The sequence below is a fragment of the Peromyscus californicus genome, unplaced genomic scaffold, assembly GCF_007827085.1.
Source record: "Peromyscus californicus insignis strain IS unplaced genomic scaffold, ASM782708v3 Scaffold_4__1_contigs__length_199733344, whole genome shotgun sequence".
NCBI lineage: Eukaryota > Metazoa > Chordata > Mammalia > Rodentia > Cricetidae > Peromyscus > Peromyscus californicus.
The window spans coordinates 93129309-93147794 of record NW_026294562.1 but is presented as its reverse complement, the minus strand read 5'-3'; the positions used below and the strand labels follow the sequence as shown (position 1 = coordinate 93147794).

Sequence of the window (18486 nt, the reverse complement as noted above, 5' to 3'; positions counted from 1 at the left end):
TATTCTGCCACTTTAGTGCTCCTCCCTAAGAAAGCTGTATATTGATATCAGTGACTTTTCACAGACACTTAAGTGCCACCACTAGAGGCCACCAAATACTTCTTTTTCTTAAATCAACACATTTGTAAGTCATTCTAAGTACTTAAGTCAGTCCACCTTATAAGCAAATAACTATAAACTTCAATATTCATAACTAAAAATGTTGCATATGAATCTTCAAATAGCAATACAAATCCCAACAAAAAAGGAAGCATATACAGTGAACAGCATGTCTGGATCACCAAAGACCTTTGCCAAAGAATAAAGGGGAGCTGGGGGACTAAGTAGTATAAAAATATCACTAGGTAGATACCTTTGGAAATAGTGTGTATGAACTAAAGAATCCATACTCTCTCTGAACAGCCAGTGCCTCTTGTAAGCAAACGATGTCTATATATGAACACAATATAACAGATATATAAACTGCCAGAGTGCCTTCTTTCATATTACAAAGTATTTCACATATGTTTTTAACAACTAAGTTGCCACCATCTACAGCAGTGATACACCCAAAATTCCAACTTGCAGAAGGTCTGGTATCAGGCAGATGATGTTAGCTCCTTAGAAAACTCAGCTCTGCGTTCTTAGGGAGCTGCTGATAAAGTGTTCTGTGTCCCCTTTTGCTTGTGATGCCCTCCTTCTCATGGCAAAATATAGAAGGTTCAAGCAGCCTCCAGAGAATTTATAGGACCATGAGAAACTTACAAAACAAAATAAGTTTTCATCTTATCTGATTAATCACCATATTGTATATAATATTTTTCAAGAGTTTTCAAATACAACAAAGAATTATCATTGTCGTGTTTTAGGTGTTCTACTTTAAAAATCCTGACCTAACTTTTAAATGGTCACAAAGATGTTTACAGTTTTGTTTTTAAGGTTATACCTTTGGCTTTTACCCTGGGTCTATGACATATTTTAAATTGATTTCTCTATAAGTATAAAAACAGATCAAGATTAACTGTTCAGATGGACAACCAGTTGTACTAGCATTTATCTGTGCTGTCTCTTCCACAACCACATTACTCCTGGAATCTCTGTTGAAATCCATTTATACTGTTCCCTGATCTATTAACACATGTCTATCCTTAAGCCAATACCACACCTTGCTGATTATGAACCTTTACAATGTGTCTTGAAACAAGGTAGTATAAACAGTTTTGTTCCCTCCTTTACAAACTGTTTGACCATTTGCTATTGTTATGGTGTGAAAAAAAAAATGCCCCCCCAATAGGCTTACAGGGAGTGGTATTATTAGAAGGTGTAGCCTTGTTGGAGTGTGACTTTGTTGGAGGAAGTGTGTCACTGGGGGTGGGCTTTGAGGTCTCAGGAGCTCAAGTCAGGCCTAGTGGATCTTGGTTTCTTCCTGCTGCCTGTGGGAACAAGATGTAGAACTCCCAGCTCCTTCTCCAGCACATCTGTCTGCATGCCACCATACTTCTTGCCATGATGATAATGGACTAAATCTCTGAACTGTAAGCCATTCCCAATTAAATGTTTTCCTTTATAAGAGTTGCCGTGGTCATGGTGTCTCTTCACAGCAACAGAAACCCTAACTAAGAAAACTATGTACTGTCTAAAGACTTATGTCTTCAATTCCTTATACTGTGTTTGACATTATCTTAGGTCTATACACAAAACTCTACATCATACATTTTTTAAAAACAGCTAGTAAAACATGTAACATAAAACCAACTTCCTGTTGGTTTAGTAGTGGTAGGTGCACCTACATTATTGGGCAAATAATTTCCAGAACTCTTTTCAATCTTGCCAAGATGAAAATCTGTAACTGCAAACAATTTACCTTTTTTACCTTTTCCTACCTACTGGAAACCAGTTTACTTTCTGATTGTATAAATTTGGCTACTCTAAATGCCACCTGTAAATGAAATTAGAGTATTTGTCTTTTAGTGGCTCACTCTTGATCCTACTGCATAATGTTTTCAAGGTCAACTGATGTTTTTAATCAAAATTTCCTCCATTTTTGTAACTGAATAATATTCCATTGAATGTACTACTAAATGTTCATTTATCCATCTGCCTCTGGCATGTAAGTTCCTTTCACTTTTTGGCTATTGTGAACAACACTGCTATGGACATGTGAGTAAAATACCTGATACCTGATTCCGTGCTTTCAGTTCTTTTGAATATACCTAGAAATGAAACTGCTGGGCCACAGAGTAATTTTACTTTACTGAAGAACTGCTAAACTGTTTTCCATAGCATTGGCATCATCTTACATTCCCACCAACAATGGACAAGGATTTCAATTTCCTAAGCTGACACTTCTTATTTCCTGGGGATTTTTTTTTGAGGGTGGGTGTGTTTGAGACAGGGTTTGTGTAGCTTTAGCTGTCCTGGAACCAGCTCTGTATACCAGGCTGGCTTTGAACTCACAAGAGAACTACCTGCCTCTTCCTCCCAAATGCTGGATTAAAGGTGTGAGCCACCATTTCCTGGCATTTTCTGTTGTTTTAATAGTAGCCATGAGGGCTTGAAAGGTGGCTCAGTTGTTAAGAGCGCTCTTTCAAAGGACTCAAGTTCAGTTCCTAGCACAATTGCCTATAACTCCAGCTTCAGGAGATCTGACATCTCTGGCTTCCAAGGGCATCTGTTCTCATGTATACATAATCACACACAGACACACACACAGACACACACACACACACACACACACACACAATAATAATAATAATAATAATAATAATAATAGTGAACTTTTAAAATTCATTTTATACTCATTATTATGTTTTAAAGCCATGTCTTCCCACTTTACAGCAAAATTCCTGTGTCTGTACCTTGACTCTAAGAGAATCAAGTATCCTTCCACATGGATGTCACATAAAAAAAAAAAAAAAACCTGTATTACATTTAATATTACATTTATCACCTAGCATCCACCCTTAGCACACATGGTTTAGATGCAACTAGACTATATTTTGTAATTCTTTAAAGCTGTTTCCTGTATTTCTCAAACCTCTTTGTTGATCATATTATCCACCTATTTTTATTTTAAATAATGACTTACATAGCTAGCTCTTTACACCTACATGCAAGAACTTATATATGTTTACCTACTGCACTAAATCTTCTTTGACAAGGAAGTCATAACTCCAAATCTTAGTAAACTCTAATTCTGGGATATATTAAGTTCTCATTGTCTTGTCATGCATATTTCCTCAGAATAAGAAGAGAAAATTGAAATCTGCTTATATTCTTTCTTCACTCGGTTCCCTGGCCAACAACATTTAATATTCAGATGTTTAGATGGTATTTGTAACTTGCTCCTCTGCCCCAAAGGGGCATCAACTTGTCTACTTCTCCTATGTTATATCTTCAGAATATTGAATATGAATTTTTATTTCTCTTTTCTTCAATGCAAACTTATTGAACACCAAATTTATATTAGACAATCAAATCACTGGCAGATAATTTAAATTACTGAAATAATTTCTTTACAAGTTCAAATTTAGAAAATTTGATTGCTTACTTTTCAAGCCCCAATTTTTTTCAAACACTTTAATTTAATCCTCAAAGAAAATGAGATCCACTACAAATGCCTTATTAAAAGCTTTCTGTGACTATTACAGTGACTTTTCTGAATTACAGCACAAAAAGATCAACTTCAGAGACAAGCCATCTTAAAAAGGAGCTAGTGCCAAACAATGCTATTCTCCGTATGTGCAAGACCTAGCCAATAAAAATATTTGTTCCTATAATTCTAAGTAGAATGTTAGCCATAGAATGCCCCTGAAAAACAATTCTCTAATGTTCTTTGAAATACAGTTACTAAAATTAACTTCCAATTTTATTTATATGACTGTCTGTGGCTTTGTGCATACCTAAAAAGCACAAGAAAAGACAAAAATATCCCAGAACTGGAAAAGCAGTTATTATGTTTGGTTTAGCTTATTTTCATATTTTTATTTTTAAATCTATCCAAATTAAAGTTCATCATCTCTAAACAGAAGAAGGCAAATTCTTTATGTAAAAACGAAAAGAATAAATTCAGCATTCTCTACATCTGAGATTTAATTTTTTAATGAGTAAATGTGTAAAACCCTTCTCTGCAAATTATAAAGTTTGGTGTTCAGGTTAAACATGTGATCCTTCATTTAGAATTTAAGTACACCATGTATGTGTTGCCTGAGAGGTAGTGGTAGCAACAAAAATCAATTTAAATATATGTTTTTCTGGTCCCATATTTGTCCTCAAATAAGATAAGTAAAGTTGGTCTCTATCCAATAGCATGAGATATGTTTTGAATATAATTTGGCTTCCACCCAAGGATTCACTATGAATAAGACCTGGTGTGGAAGGTAGTGGTAAAACTTTTAAGAAGTAGGACAGAAAATCTTTATAAAGGTCACTGGAGGAAAGAGATATTTCTCATAGGACCCCCTGGTAGTTCTTATGGGAGAGTTGTTATAAAAACAGAGGACCGCCGGGCGGTGGTGGCGCACGCCTTTAATCCCAGCACTCGGGAGGCAGAGCCAGGCGGATCTCTATGAGTTCGAGGCCAGCCTGGGCTACCAAGTGAGTTCCAGGAAAAGGCGCAAAGCTACACAGAGAAACCCTGTCTCGAAAAACCAAAAAAAAAAAAAAAAAAAAAAACAGAGGACCTCGCACCATTCACTCTGTACCTATTGCTTGCTCCTGTATGTACTCCCACCATAGCACCCCACACTACAGGGTCTGTGTATTCTGTTCGGACTTAAAATTTCCAAAGCCATGAGCTAAATAAACCTCTTTTTCTTCTTCAGCAGTTATCTTTCAGAGTCTATATTTCTACTACAGAACAAATATGACCATAATTTTAAAATGTCACTTCCAACTGTACAGTGGTGGTGCACTCCTTTAATTCCAGCACTTGGGAGGCAAATGGATCTCTGTAGGTTCAGGGCCAGCCTGGTCTACGGAGCAAGTTCCAGCAACAGCCAGGACTGTTACACAAAGAAACCCTGTCTCAAAAAAAAAAAAAAAAAGTCGCCTCCAGAACACCATATCTTGACTGAAACTAATAAACAAAAGACTGGAACTGAATACTAGCTTTGCTACATCCTACATGTTAGACTTCACTGAAATTATGTAAACTTCCTAAGCCTCAGCTTACTTATTTGTAAATTAATACACTACCACCAATCATCTAGTTTCCATGAGTTCCTCCAATTATTTATAACTATTAGATAGTAACCTTAATGTTATATGCTCCAAGTTATTCTGCCTTAGAAATGGCATGAAGTGTTTTTCATGTGTATCACCAGGAAAGACACTATCATAACAAACTGCTTAGAAACCGAGCAGATCACTTTTGACATCTTTTTCTTTTTTTTTTCTTTCTGTCTTTTGTTTGTTTTTTGTTTTTTGAGACAGGGCTTCTCTGTGTAGCTTTGCGCCTTTCCTGGAACTCATTCTATAGCTCAGGAGGGCCTCAAACTCACAGAGATCCGCCTGCCTCTGTCTCCTGAGTGCTAGGATTAAAGGCGTGTGCCACCACCGCCCAACTTTAACATCTTTCTTTTTGACACTATTAGAGTTACAATCACACAGTGTATCAGGTATCCAAGTTACTGTTGTTCATATACAGAATCGTATACCTAATTTATGCAAGGATAGATAGCATAAGACAACAGTTTAAAACATCAAAAATTAATAGTAATTTATTCAGTTTTTAAAATGAGCTTCAATATTTATAAGTTAAATTTACTTTATAAGTGACAAAGTACTGGCACTAACAAATCAAAGTTTCTATTAAGTATGGAAAATTTTTAAAGAATAAAAAAACTGTGGGGCTGTGGAGATGGCTCAGTGGGTAAAAGTGCTTGCCACATAAGCCTGAAGACCCAAGTTTGATCCCTAGAACCTAGATAAAAAGCCAGATGCCATGGCATACATTTACAATCACAGCACATGACTGTGAGATGGAGGCTGAGATAGGAAAATTGGCAAGAAGCTCAAGAGCCAAAAAGCTTGGAATATGCAGTACAGCAGCTACAAGAAACAAGACCCTGCCTCCAAATCAAGGGAGAAGAAGGAGAGAACTGACTCCTGAAAAGCTGCCCTCTGACCTCCACATGAGCACTGGGGCATGCACATGCAATATGTTAAATATTCCTAAAGTATTAACTAGTTTCCAACGTTTTGAAATGCTTTGCCAAGAATCAGCCAAGAAGTCACATAGAAAACTAAGTTCTGTTTACCTATGGTACCACCATTCCACTAAATTAACAGTATGCAACCCTACCTGTCATTGTACTGACACTTGAACATAGTACTATCTGTCATACAAAGAAAAAAATCCACCTACTAAATAGTAAAATAAGTTTGTTTCTCCCTTACTGCTAGAAAAAAGTACCACAGGCATCACAGATTATCTGTCCCATTGATTTATAAAATATAAAGAATATCCTTTCTTGGTCCTAGCAAAATCAATACTCCAATCCACACTCTCTTTAGCCTACCATATTATATGTTGTTCTAGAAACTTGTGAAGGGATTCATCATTCATACTGCAAAATTACAGCTATTTCTATAATCTATATTTTCATGTGAACAAAGGCAGAAACTCACAGAAAATTCTATCAAGACCCCAAAATTTCCCCTTTCGGTCACTACTAAAAAGGATGCTGAAACAGTTTTAAAACATTTATAGTACAAATGCCTGGTTATTCAAATAGTAAGACCAATTATTGGCTTGTGGAGGCATGTGGGAGAGAAGAGAAAGGAATGCAAGAAGCTCTCCAAAAAGTCACTTTCCTTAGATCCTCACATTCTGTCCTCATTTTAAAAGCCAAAATCTAAGATTCACCTTTTCTATCCATCTACAAAACCATAATACTTTACATTGGGCTGGATAACAGGAAGCAAAACTAAGCACTCAGTGAAGTTGAGAGTCATCAGCTAGGATAAGAAAACTTAAAATTTTCAAAGTTTTGTTCCTAATGGATATTTCTGAACCATGCTAATCAGAAAAGAAACACTTCAGGGTCTGGAGAGATACTCAGAGCACTACCTGCTCTTGCAAAAGACCTAGGTTTGATCCCAGCACCCCAGATGGTGGCTCATGAATCTCTGTAACCCAACTTTTTGTTTTAAAGAATCAGAGGAATTCTTCTGCTTCTGGATGCATAAAGATCATTAATCTGTAATGCTTGCAAGAACTCTAAATAGGGAAAAAGAATAGCATAACAGACATTCCATAATTCATATAATCAATTATTTCTAACAATAGTATACAATAAATTTATTAAATAGGAAAAGTACTATAGTACAGGCTAAAATGTAGCAATTTTTTTAAAAAGAGGACATCAGGATAAATGCCACCAACTTACCAATTCAATTCCCTGCGGGAAAGGCGTGTCATCCCAGTCCTGCTGTGGGAATCTCTGAATTATTTTCCCCAGACCTTCTGGTCCTGTTGATAAAATCAAAATGAATCACTTATAAGACACTATAAAAACCAAAATGAATATTCATTATACTATTTATTTCCAAAAGAAGATTTGAATAAATTGATAGAATAAACATTTCTTAAGTTTTCTGAAATAGCAGACAATCCCTACCCTAGCATGGACAGTCAGAGATTCACTGACACATGAAAAGTTAAGCAAAGTTGAAAGACCCTGAAATCTAGGCATTTACCATATCATGGTAGTGACAGCCATCCATGTGCCAATAAAGAAAGTAATTTTAACTGACAAATGAAATGGTACTGTTAGCACCAAATTTCAAGTAAAGGTTGTAAGTACTTTTATGTGTTCATTTTTAAGACCTTACCATCATTTAGGAAAGTTCTCAGTATCAATACTACTGACATCTTGGGCTGGGTAATTCTTAAATGTGTTAGGTGAGTGGATTGGTACTTGAGCATTGTGATATTTTTATCAGCATCCTCAGTGGCAACTCACTGAAACACACCACTTACCATCTTCCCAAGGAAGTTATTACAACCAAGAATGGAATGTTTCCAGATACTGACAAATCCCAGGACTGAAAACCACAGATCTACACTATACATCAGTTGTTATAAAACTAGCCTGTGATATCAAAGAATGGATCAACTTAAAATTGAACTTTAGGGATATAATCTGCAAGACAACTGGAAATATAAAATACATAATCTAAGTTGATTTTTACATCCTCTCCCCCAAGTCCTAGTTGCTTCCCACATGCTAGTCAAGTACTATGTCACTGAGCCCTATCCCTAAACCCTACTTTTTGCTATAGTTCTGGTTCAATACCCAGCATTGCAAAGCTAATTAATTAGGTGGTTAATTAATACTAGTTTGTTTTAATTATGTCCAATTTGAAAGAGAAAAGTTCCTCCTTGGTAGAGTACGACTTTTGAAACCTCTCCAGAAGGAACGTATTACTTACTGATTTCATAATATATAGTGTTTCAATAACATGATGGCTTAGTTTGAAATGCTGACACATTTATAAATGCACATTAAAATGTGATTTATGACTAGTAAGACTTGTTATTATTTGAAGACAGAAATTTGGTTAGGAAGTATAAATCAAAATGGGAAAATGATTTTTTATTCTAAACAAAAGGTACAAAGAAGCCAGGTGTAGCAGTAACCACCTGTAATCACAGCATTTCTGAAGCCGAGGCAGGAGGATTACAAGTTCAAGGCCAACCAGAGCTACACAAGGAAACTTACCCTACCTCAATAAATAAAAGAGCAATAAAGATTTGTTTTTCAAATAGCAAATATGAAAATTGCTGTTACTGACAGATTTTGAGGAATTTAATGAAGTACCTATAAAAGGTAAACAAATATTTTCTTTATTTCTGTTTGATTTTGTGGGTTATTCTCAAAGTTTAAACTGGCTTCCCAAGTTTATATTTCAGTTGCGATAACCACTACATGGTAGCGCTGACTGTGTTAGAAAATTTGAGATGACATTTTTTAAGGCTGTTTGACAGATTTCTATTTTATATCCACAAAAGAAGTAGGTCATCTCAACTAAAGTAAATGCAGAAGTACCTCCTACTTGGGCTACCATTAAATGAGTCAGGATGACAAGAAAGAGAACGGGAAAAATTCCTCAAGAAAAGACTAACCACTCCAGGAGTGAAGTAGTGCTTAGCAGACAAATACTGCACCCAGATAGAATGGAATGGGGAGGAAGCTGCCATTTATCTAGGCCTTTGTGCTTTCCTTTCCAGCTCCTATTCTCCCATCCTATCCAAAAATTCAAGAACTATGATGATCAAAGGAGTCTGCATATCCTTTAAAGGAATCAGAGAAGAGGAACTCAAGAAGACAACAGAGTGTTTGAGATGGTCTTCTATGAAAAGATTATGAATGTATACTAGACAAACTACCCAAAACAAACTTAGAAAAAGTGACATAATACAGCCTCAGTCAGACTGTTTTCCTTCTCTTACGTTTGGTAAACCTCTTTCATTTGGGTCCTGGTAGAGCTGTGGGGATATGCAGGCCAGCCACAAAGATTACCAAGTATCACAAGATACACTGAATAGCCCTCAACCCTTGGCAAAGTAGCAATTCTAGCTTTAACAGATGACCTTAAAGGTGCCAAACACTCTCTATGGCTACCAAATACTAAGGTGTGGAGATGTGGCTATGAGGAAGATGAACTGAACAATGAGTAGGGATTAACTAGGTTAGAAATTAATATTCTGCTCCATAAAAAATATACTTGGTATTCATTGATTTTAACAGTTGATAAAAATAACTGAGGGCCTTCTATATGCTCAGAATGCATATGTATTCTGCTTGGTTACAAAACCTTAAACTTTGAAAATGCTATTCTAACATATAATTCACTACATTATCTTCCTCTGTGATATAGTTGCCTAAACAGATCAGTGGTTATCTACAGTATACTAATTATGTCCATCTACCTACATCTATGAAGGGCAGTAGTTGTGTTCAGGAACACAAGTTTATACCATTCATCTCTTAGCCTGAGTAATCACTAACATGTTACTATGGTTACTGTTTTTTGTCTGTCTCACTTTGCTAGAATGATAGAAATAATTTAAGTGTCTTTGCTCAGATGCTACCCATAGCTTCTGGCATATATTAGGTACTTAGTAAGATATCTGTTGTATACATTAATAGTACTATTAGATATGTAAGGGTACCTATAAACTGTCAAGAAATTTACAACTAGCATTACCTGGATATAAAAGTTATACTAGACAATCAGTTCCTCTTCTAGAAAATTTGGAACAACAAAAAACACATTAAAGAAAATGTAAAGCTAAAAAGATGTAATAAAATTTCCTCATTAAAGGGAGTGGGGAGACAGGAAGAACTGGTGGGAAAGAAAGGAGTGGAAATGACATAAACACAGTCCCCATATAAAAAATTCTCAAAAAATTAATTACAAAAAGATTTGGGCTAGGTGTGATGGAATACACCTTTAATCCTTGTTGTTGGAGGCAGAGGCAGACAGATTTTTCTGAACTCAAACCAGCCTGGTCTACATTGCAAATTCCAGGCCAGCCAGCCACAACAAGCCTGTTTCATTTTTGTTTTGTTTAAATAACGCCACCACCAAAAAAGATTTGCTCAATAAATTCATGTATGAGCTGGTGATATAACTCAGAAGAAGAGCACTTGCTTAATATGTATATGTAAGTCCCTGGCTTCACTCTCCAGCACTAAAGAAAAAGAAAAAACAGACCTCAGGCAACCACAGGAGTTTACATGGAAAAGTACAAGCATATAATAGAATGAGAAGCATTCTATATAGGCAGAGATTTGTCAAGGGAACAGCACAGACATGTAGAAAGAAAACAAATGTCATCAGACAAAAACTGCATAGCTCTCCAGGCTCTAGCTTCACTAAATTCTGAAAGCACCATGGCATCTTTCAGCAAACAGCTAAGCTATACTTAAAATACTTCTCCATTACTTAACCTAGTACGGGTCTGTATTTTTGTCACTGGAGTACAAACTAAACCACACAGTAAGAGGCACCTTCTTAGATCAAACTCCCTCAAACTTTCACTCTGGAAACAATTACATAAAATGATCATCTATTTTTTAAAAAAATCTTAAAAAGAAAGGTTAGTAATACACGGTAACTTTGTTCAAATATCTGAAGAGTTGTTGTATATAGACGAAGATATATCAGGGAAGACCCAAGGCAAAAGGACATATTTTTGAGCCAATACAAAAAAGGACAAATGAAGTTCAAATGTCCAGCACCTATGTAGAAATCAAAGTGTGGTAGTGCATGCCTGTAAATCCTAGCACTGGGAAGGTAAAGACGGGGCATCCCTGGTGCTTGCTGGCTAACCTTAATTGGTAACATTCAGGTTGAGTGAGAGACCTGTCTCAAAACAAAAAAAAATATATGGTGAAGGATAACTGAGAAAGATTTGGGGTGTCAACTTCTGGCCTCCACATGTATGTGTGCACACATGTATACACACAAACACACATATATGCACCACACACACAAAACAATGAAATGTCACAGATCATAGCAATTATCATAACTGGATTGCAGTAAAAACTATCAGCTCTGGAGGTGGAGCAATGACTTGATGCTTAAGGAGCACTTGCTCCTCTTATAGAAGACCTAGGTTCAGTCCCAGTACCCACATGGCAGCTCATAACCACCTGTTAACTCCAGTTCTAGGATTTAATGCCTTCTGGTCTCCACAAGTACCAGGCCACATATGCAGGAAAGGCAAACATTCATACATATAAAATAAAATAAATATATCTTTTTTTTAAAAATTAAGCTAGCAAGTTGTGTGGTTTAAAAAAAGCAACAACGGGTTCAATGGAAAGAAGACAAATCTGGAAAACAGAATAGAATAATTCACTTATTCAGCAAACACTATATTCAGGGCTTTGTGTGATATACAAAGGAAAGAAGGAAATAGCAAGCTCCAGGCTCAGTGACATACTCTGTCCCTGAGGAGGCAAAAGGACGGAGCCAGAAAACCCAATGTCAACCTCTAGCTTCTGTGCATACACGGGCAAATGCACCCCATAAACATGTGCACACATGCATATACCATAGACACCAAATAAATAAATAAATATATAAATAGGTAAATAATCAAGTCTAAGTAAAGATAGTATGCAAATGAACTGGAAGACTGGATGCAATAAAGGCAACAATTTGTCCTATCTAAAACAATGATTCAATGAATTCCTAATCAAATTTTCAGTAGGAGGCAGGAGACACAGTTCAGTGGTTGAATGCTTGTCTAGAATATACAAGGACCTGGATTCAATCACTGGCACCACAAGATAAATAAATTGATTAATTAAAATGAAATAAATTAGGATTTTTAAAAGAAATTAAAAAGTTGAATCTAACACTTTTATGAAATTGCAATATGTTTAAATAGCCAAAAATATTTTTAAAAACTAAATCAGGACTATCTAACTACAAGACTTACTATAAAGCTATTACAATAAAGATAATGTATTGATAGACAGATATGTATTCACATGTATAAAAAATTAGAGGAAAGAGCCTGTGGCAGAGGTTCTTATCTATTATTCATGTTGGCAGTGGCCCCTTCTCGGTAATCATGCTGAACCAGGACCTGAAATTTGGCAACCTGAACAGGACCCACATCCACTGCCTCCAATCATGAACTCTCACTCAATGAGCTCTTACCAGCCTGCAATGGTTAGTTTTAATTGTCAACTTGACACAACCTAGAATCAGAAAGCCTCCATGTGGGCATGTCTGTCAGATAGTTTTGATAGCCTGAACTGATGTGGGAACTAACCCTAACTGTAGGCAGCACCGTCTGGGTAGCAGCCCAGATAAATGAGCATGAAAGAAGGAAAGATTTCTGCTATCTCTTTTTTCTTTTACAATTTTGTGTGTGTGTGTGTATGTGGGGGTGTGTGCATACCATGTATGTGCAGGTTCTTGTGGAGTCTAGAAGAGAGTATCAGATCCCCTGGAGTTGGAGTTACAGGCAGTTGTGAACCACAAGACATGGGTATGGGATCCAAATTCTAGAAGAACAGCAGGTACTCTTGACCAATGAGGTATCTCCAGCTCCAAGATTTTTGTTTCTTGTTTGCTAAGCCTTTACTCTCACTGGAGTGTTCAGCTACCCTGTTCCCTGCCACTGCTGATTCCTCTGATTATATTAGAACCATTTCTGCAGGGTCCCAACATGGGAAGACAGCATCTCTCCAGAAATCCTTCAGACCTTCATCACCAGATTAGGACTGCTGAGATACCTAGCCTCATAGATTAACTACTGGATTCTCAGACTCTCTGGTGTGAGACAGTGATTGTTAGAATACTCTGTGTACAGTATAAGCCAATCTAATAAATACTCTTTTAAATATATATTCAATCAATTTTGGTCCTCTAAAGAACCCCAACTAATACACAGTCTTCATGTAAATGTGTAAGCAGAATTTAAGTGTGTTACGCACACCAAGGAGCTGCATTTCTTGAGGAAGTGAGAGCAGAGCATGGAAGGTAAAATAATGCCCTGTTCTTCATAAAGTGAACTAAGAAAATATTGAGGAAAAAAGATACTGAAAAGAAGAAATGACAAAGTGAGGAATGTGATTTAGAAACTGACAATCAGGCCATAATTAAACAAAACATATTGATAGTCCTAAAAAAATGGTAGATAAAAAATGTAGAGATAAGGGGCTGGAGAGATGGCTCAGGGGTTAAGAGCCCTGGCTGCTCTTCCAGATGGTCCTGAGTTCAATTCCCAGCAACCACATGGTGGCTCACAACCATCTGTAATGAGATCTGATGCCCTCTTCTGGCCTCCAGGGATATATGCAGGCAGAATACTGTATACATAGTGAATTAATAAATCTTTAAAAAAAAAAAATGTAGAGATAACCAAGATGGCGGATCTAGCAAATATTTTAAAAAGGAGAAGAAATGCCACTGAAACCCTAAATGATAGTAACAGAAAGTCACCAATTGGTGATGACATATTGTTCAGATGCTACTAAGCTAGATGTTCACCTGGCTATTCTAATATCAAGAGAGCTAGTATCTTAATCAAATTCCAAATACTACCATCTGATACTGCAATGGAGCCAACTGAAATAAATCCTGACTCAACTCAGCCATACATTCCTGGCCACTGAAGGAAGCAACTCATGCTCTTGTCTTTGCTTATGAACTAGGTTAAAGGCAAGGTGCCAGTACAAAGCTGAAATAATTTCAACTGCATGCCCAAAACACTGCTGAGCATGAAAATAGTATGAATGAAAACATAAAGTAAGAGATCAAAGAAAGAATAAAAAGGACATAAAAGAACTTAAGAGCATTAAAAAGCTCAAAGGAAGGAAGCAGCCAGATGGTAATCAGGAGTTCAGTATGGCTCTTTTCCAGGAGGCTTTCCTGAGGGGGAAGCCTGGTAATTTTCTTGGAGGAATGCCTGGAATGGGAGGGGCATGCCTATAACGGCAAGAATGCCTGGGCTCAGTAAAATTCTTAGAGATCCAGAAGTTTTTGCAGCTATGGATCCAGAAATTATGGTAGATGTCTTGGCTCCATTTGTGTTACTGCAATAAAATATCCTGACAAAAACTATTTCAGGAAGAAAGGATTTGTTTTAGCTCACAGTTCCAGGTTACAAGTCCATTATGGCAGGGAAGTCAGCTTCAGGGAGTAGGTCATATTGCATCCACCATCAGAAACAGAGAGCAATGAATGTATACATGCTCATGCTCAGATCTCTTTTTTCACTCCTTATTCAGTTCAGGATTTGCTGCCTAGAGAATGGTACCACCCACAATGGGTAGGTTTTCCCTTCTCAAGATAACTCCCTAGAGACAAGCATACAGGCCAATCTGACACAGACAATCCCTCATTGAGACTCTCTTCAGGTCATCAGGGTTGGTGGCAAGCACATTTACCTAATAAGCCATCCTTTTAGACTGCCTGTTGTGGAATGTTATTTATACTACGGAATATTTGTTTAATGATGCAAAGATGTGTTGCATTCTTTTATGTTGCATTTGTTTAACTCTGTAAAGCTGTGTCACTTTGCCTGTCTAAAACACCTGATTGGTTTAATAAAGAGCTGAATGTCCAATAGCTAGGCAGGAGAGGGACAGGCCGGGCTGCCAGGCAGAGAGAATAAATAGAAGAACAAGAAGAGAGGAAGGAACAAGAAAAGAAGGGAGGAAAAGGAGAGGAGGATGACAGAGACCAGCCACACAGCCAGACATGGAGTAAGAAATAAAGAAAGGTGTACAGAATAAAGGTAAAAGTCCGGAGGCAAAAGGAAAATGGGATAATTTAAGTTAAGAAAAGCTAGCTAGAAACAAGCCAAGCTACAGCTGGGCATTCATAAATAAGAATAAGCCTCCATGTATTTATTTGGGAGCTGGGTGGTAGGCCCCCAAAGAGTGAAAAAACCAACTACACCTGCCTTTTTATTTTACTTTTTTTAATTAAAAAAAATTTTATTCATTTTACATACCAACCACAGATCCCCCTCTCATCCCTCCTCCCACTCCCCTCACTCTTTATTTTACTTTTTAATTTATTTCAATAAAACTACTAAGAGTATTTTTTTTATCAGGGTGTACATAATCAGTCAGAGTTCCAGGTTTTTGGTGACTGTGGTAGTTTGAATGAGAATGACCTCCATAAGCTCATATATTGGAATGCTTGGTACCCAGTTGGTAGAACTATTTGGGAAAGATTAGGAGGGTATGGCTTTGTTGGTGAAGCTGTGTCGCTAGGGGTGGGCTTTGAGGTTTCAAAATTTCAGTTATTCCCAGTTAGTTCCCCCCACCCCATTGTCTATCTCTTTGCCTCCTGCTTGTGGATTAGATGTAAGCTCTCAGCTACTGTTCCAGTGCCATGCCTGCCTTCCTGCAGCCACGCTCCTCATCATAATGGTCATGGACTATAACTCTCTAGAAACATGAGCCCCCAATTAAATGCTTTCTTTTATAAATTGCCTTGGTCATGGTGTTTTGTCACAGCAATAAAAAAGTAACTGAGATAGTGACCTAACCAAAGAGTTAAAGAGTACACCCAAACTTTTCACAACAAAATGTTTAATTCATAAGTAAAAGAAACAGTAACCTGTAGATGTGCTGAAAGGGAGCAGTGGGCTCTAAAGAGATGGCTCAAGAGTCCTATTTCCTTCCAGAGCTTCTTTCTTCTGAGTCTAGATGGAGGGAGGAAGCCATCCCCAGGAGTGGGAATGGGGTAGATCTTTACCTTGAATAACATAGGATTTATTTTATATATAACTAAAGACTATCTGCAGGTGTAGTATACACCCTAATTTTGAGCACACTGATAGGATCCTACAATCACTTCGGAGATGAGCCCCTGAACATACTTGTAAGGTTAACCAAAGTGAGAAGACTCACCTTAACTGTGGATTGCACCCATTCATCACTCTCAGCTTTCTTTTTTTTATATACTTTTAAGATTTATTTATTTATTATGTATACAGCATGTATGACTGCAGGCCAGAAGAGAGCACCAGACCTCATTACAGATAGTTGTGAGCCACCATGTGGTTGCTGGGAATTGAACTCAGGACCTCTGAAAGAACAGTCAGCACTCTTGACCTCTGAGCCATCTCTCCAGGCCCCCACTCTCAGCTTTCTAACTATGGATGCAATATGACCAGACACCTCAAGCTCCTCTGGCTATGACTTCATTGCCATGATGGAATGCACCCTCAAACTTTGAGCAAAAATAAGCCCTTTCTTTCTTAAAACTGCTGTGATGGCTATTCTTGGTTGTCAACTTGACTACATCTGTAATTAACCAAAAACTCAAGCAGCTGAGTACACCTGTGAGGGGTTATTCTTGATTGAATCATTTGAGGTAGAAAGATGCACCTTAAATCCAGGTCATTTGAGGTGGGACGATCCAATCTGGGCCACAATTTCTGGTAGCAACTTATATGAAGGATATGGAAGAAGAAAGCTTGTTCTCTCTTCCTGCTGTTCTCACTCTCACTGGGAAGTCCATTCCTTCACTGGCATTAGCGCCTACTTCTTCTGGTTTCTGGTGCATACTGAAGACAAGTTGAGACATCCAACCTCATGGACTGAATAACTACTGGATTCTTGGATTTTCCACTGGGAGACAACTATTGTTAGAATAGTCAGACCATAACCTGTAAGCCACTCTAATAACGTGTGTGTGTGTGTGTGTGTGTGTGTGTGTGTGTGTGTGTGTGTATTCATTCTAACAGTTCTGTTTCTCTAAAGAACCCTGACTAATACAGTTGCTATATAACACAATCCGTAACACACAAAAACTGCCTGACACAATCAACAGAAAACTGTTATCAACAAGTGGAGCTACTGCCGTGATAAACATGACTGTAGGGGAAAAGGGCTAGCTAAAGAAACCCACCCTGACCCTGGAGACCAGAACCAGTGAAAGAAACACAGCTTGGATCTAGGACCTGAACCAGTGAAAGAAACACTTTACCCTGAAAACAGAACCAAAGAAACATGCCCTGACTCTAGTGCCAAAGAAACACACTTTGTCCCTGGAATCAGAGCCAGTGGAAGAGATATGCCCTGGCCTTAGAATTAGAGCCAAAAAGCTAAGAAAGGCCAGTGAAAAGAAACAAGTTAGGCTCCGAAATCAGGGCCATCTCTACCTCTAACCAACAAAACTAACCAATCCCTGGACAGAAAATCTTCTCCCTGGAGAAACTCTGCCCCTAAGAAATCCTATATAAACCACCCTGCCTGTTCAGTTATGGAGGCAGCCACTCTCCTGGACTCCTCCTTCCCAAATAAATCTTTCTCAAAAGAGTCTTGGATGTGAAGATCTTCATTTGATGGTGCAGAGAAGAACCTTGCTAAGATGTCCCTTAATGAACTGAGCAGAAAAAACCTTGCTGAGACATTCTCTTAGGAGGGCTAAGCAAGGCTGAGCTGAACAGAAGAACCTTGCTGAGACATCCCTTATAGGAATGAGCAAGGCGAAGCTGAACAGAAGAATTTTGCTAAGATGTCCCTTAGGGAACAGAGCACGGTGGAGCAGTAAAAGTAACAACGTTTCTCTGTAGACGAAGGAGACTGCTACATTTGTGCAGGGGTTTCTCCTTTAGCAGAATGAAGCAACAGAAGCAACATCTTGGGCAGGAGAAGAAGGAGAGCTCTGCTGGGAAGCGCTCTTAAGTAGGGGCTGAGCAAAGCTCAGCTGTAGCAGCTCTCCAGGAGAGGAGCAGGATAGCTATATCCTGCAGGGAGACTATCCCCCACCACACCCCAACTGCAGGTATCACCTGACTCCCCTGAGCAGTCAGGATACCTTTCCCTCCTGAGCTGAGCGGTCCCCACTGCAGCTCCAGCTGCCAGAGCTGTCCTAGCAGCTCTAGGTATTGCCCGATTCCCCCAGCAGTCAGGATACCTTCCCCCAGAGTTGCAACACTTGCTTACAGTGACCAGGTGGTTTTTAGATCTTTAGAACTAGTTTGTGTGTGCCTGTAGGAAGTGGGAGGGG

At 38.0% G+C, this 18486-nt stretch overlaps 1 protein-coding gene across 4 annotated transcripts in view; it reads right to left on the bottom strand.

Annotated features, from left to right (window-relative positions):
* Sbf2 (SET binding factor 2) overlaps positions 1–18486 on the bottom strand; it is a 359732-nt gene that overhangs the window by 274142 nt on the left and 67104 nt on the right. For all 4 annotated transcript variants that reach the window (XM_052713085.1, XM_052713088.1, XM_052713089.1 and 1 more), the window contains exon 2: positions 7371–7453. In XM_052713085.1, coding sequence (XP_052569045.1) covers positions 7371–7453 — 83 coding nt within the window. The remainder of the gene's footprint in view (positions 1–7370; positions 7454–18486) is intronic.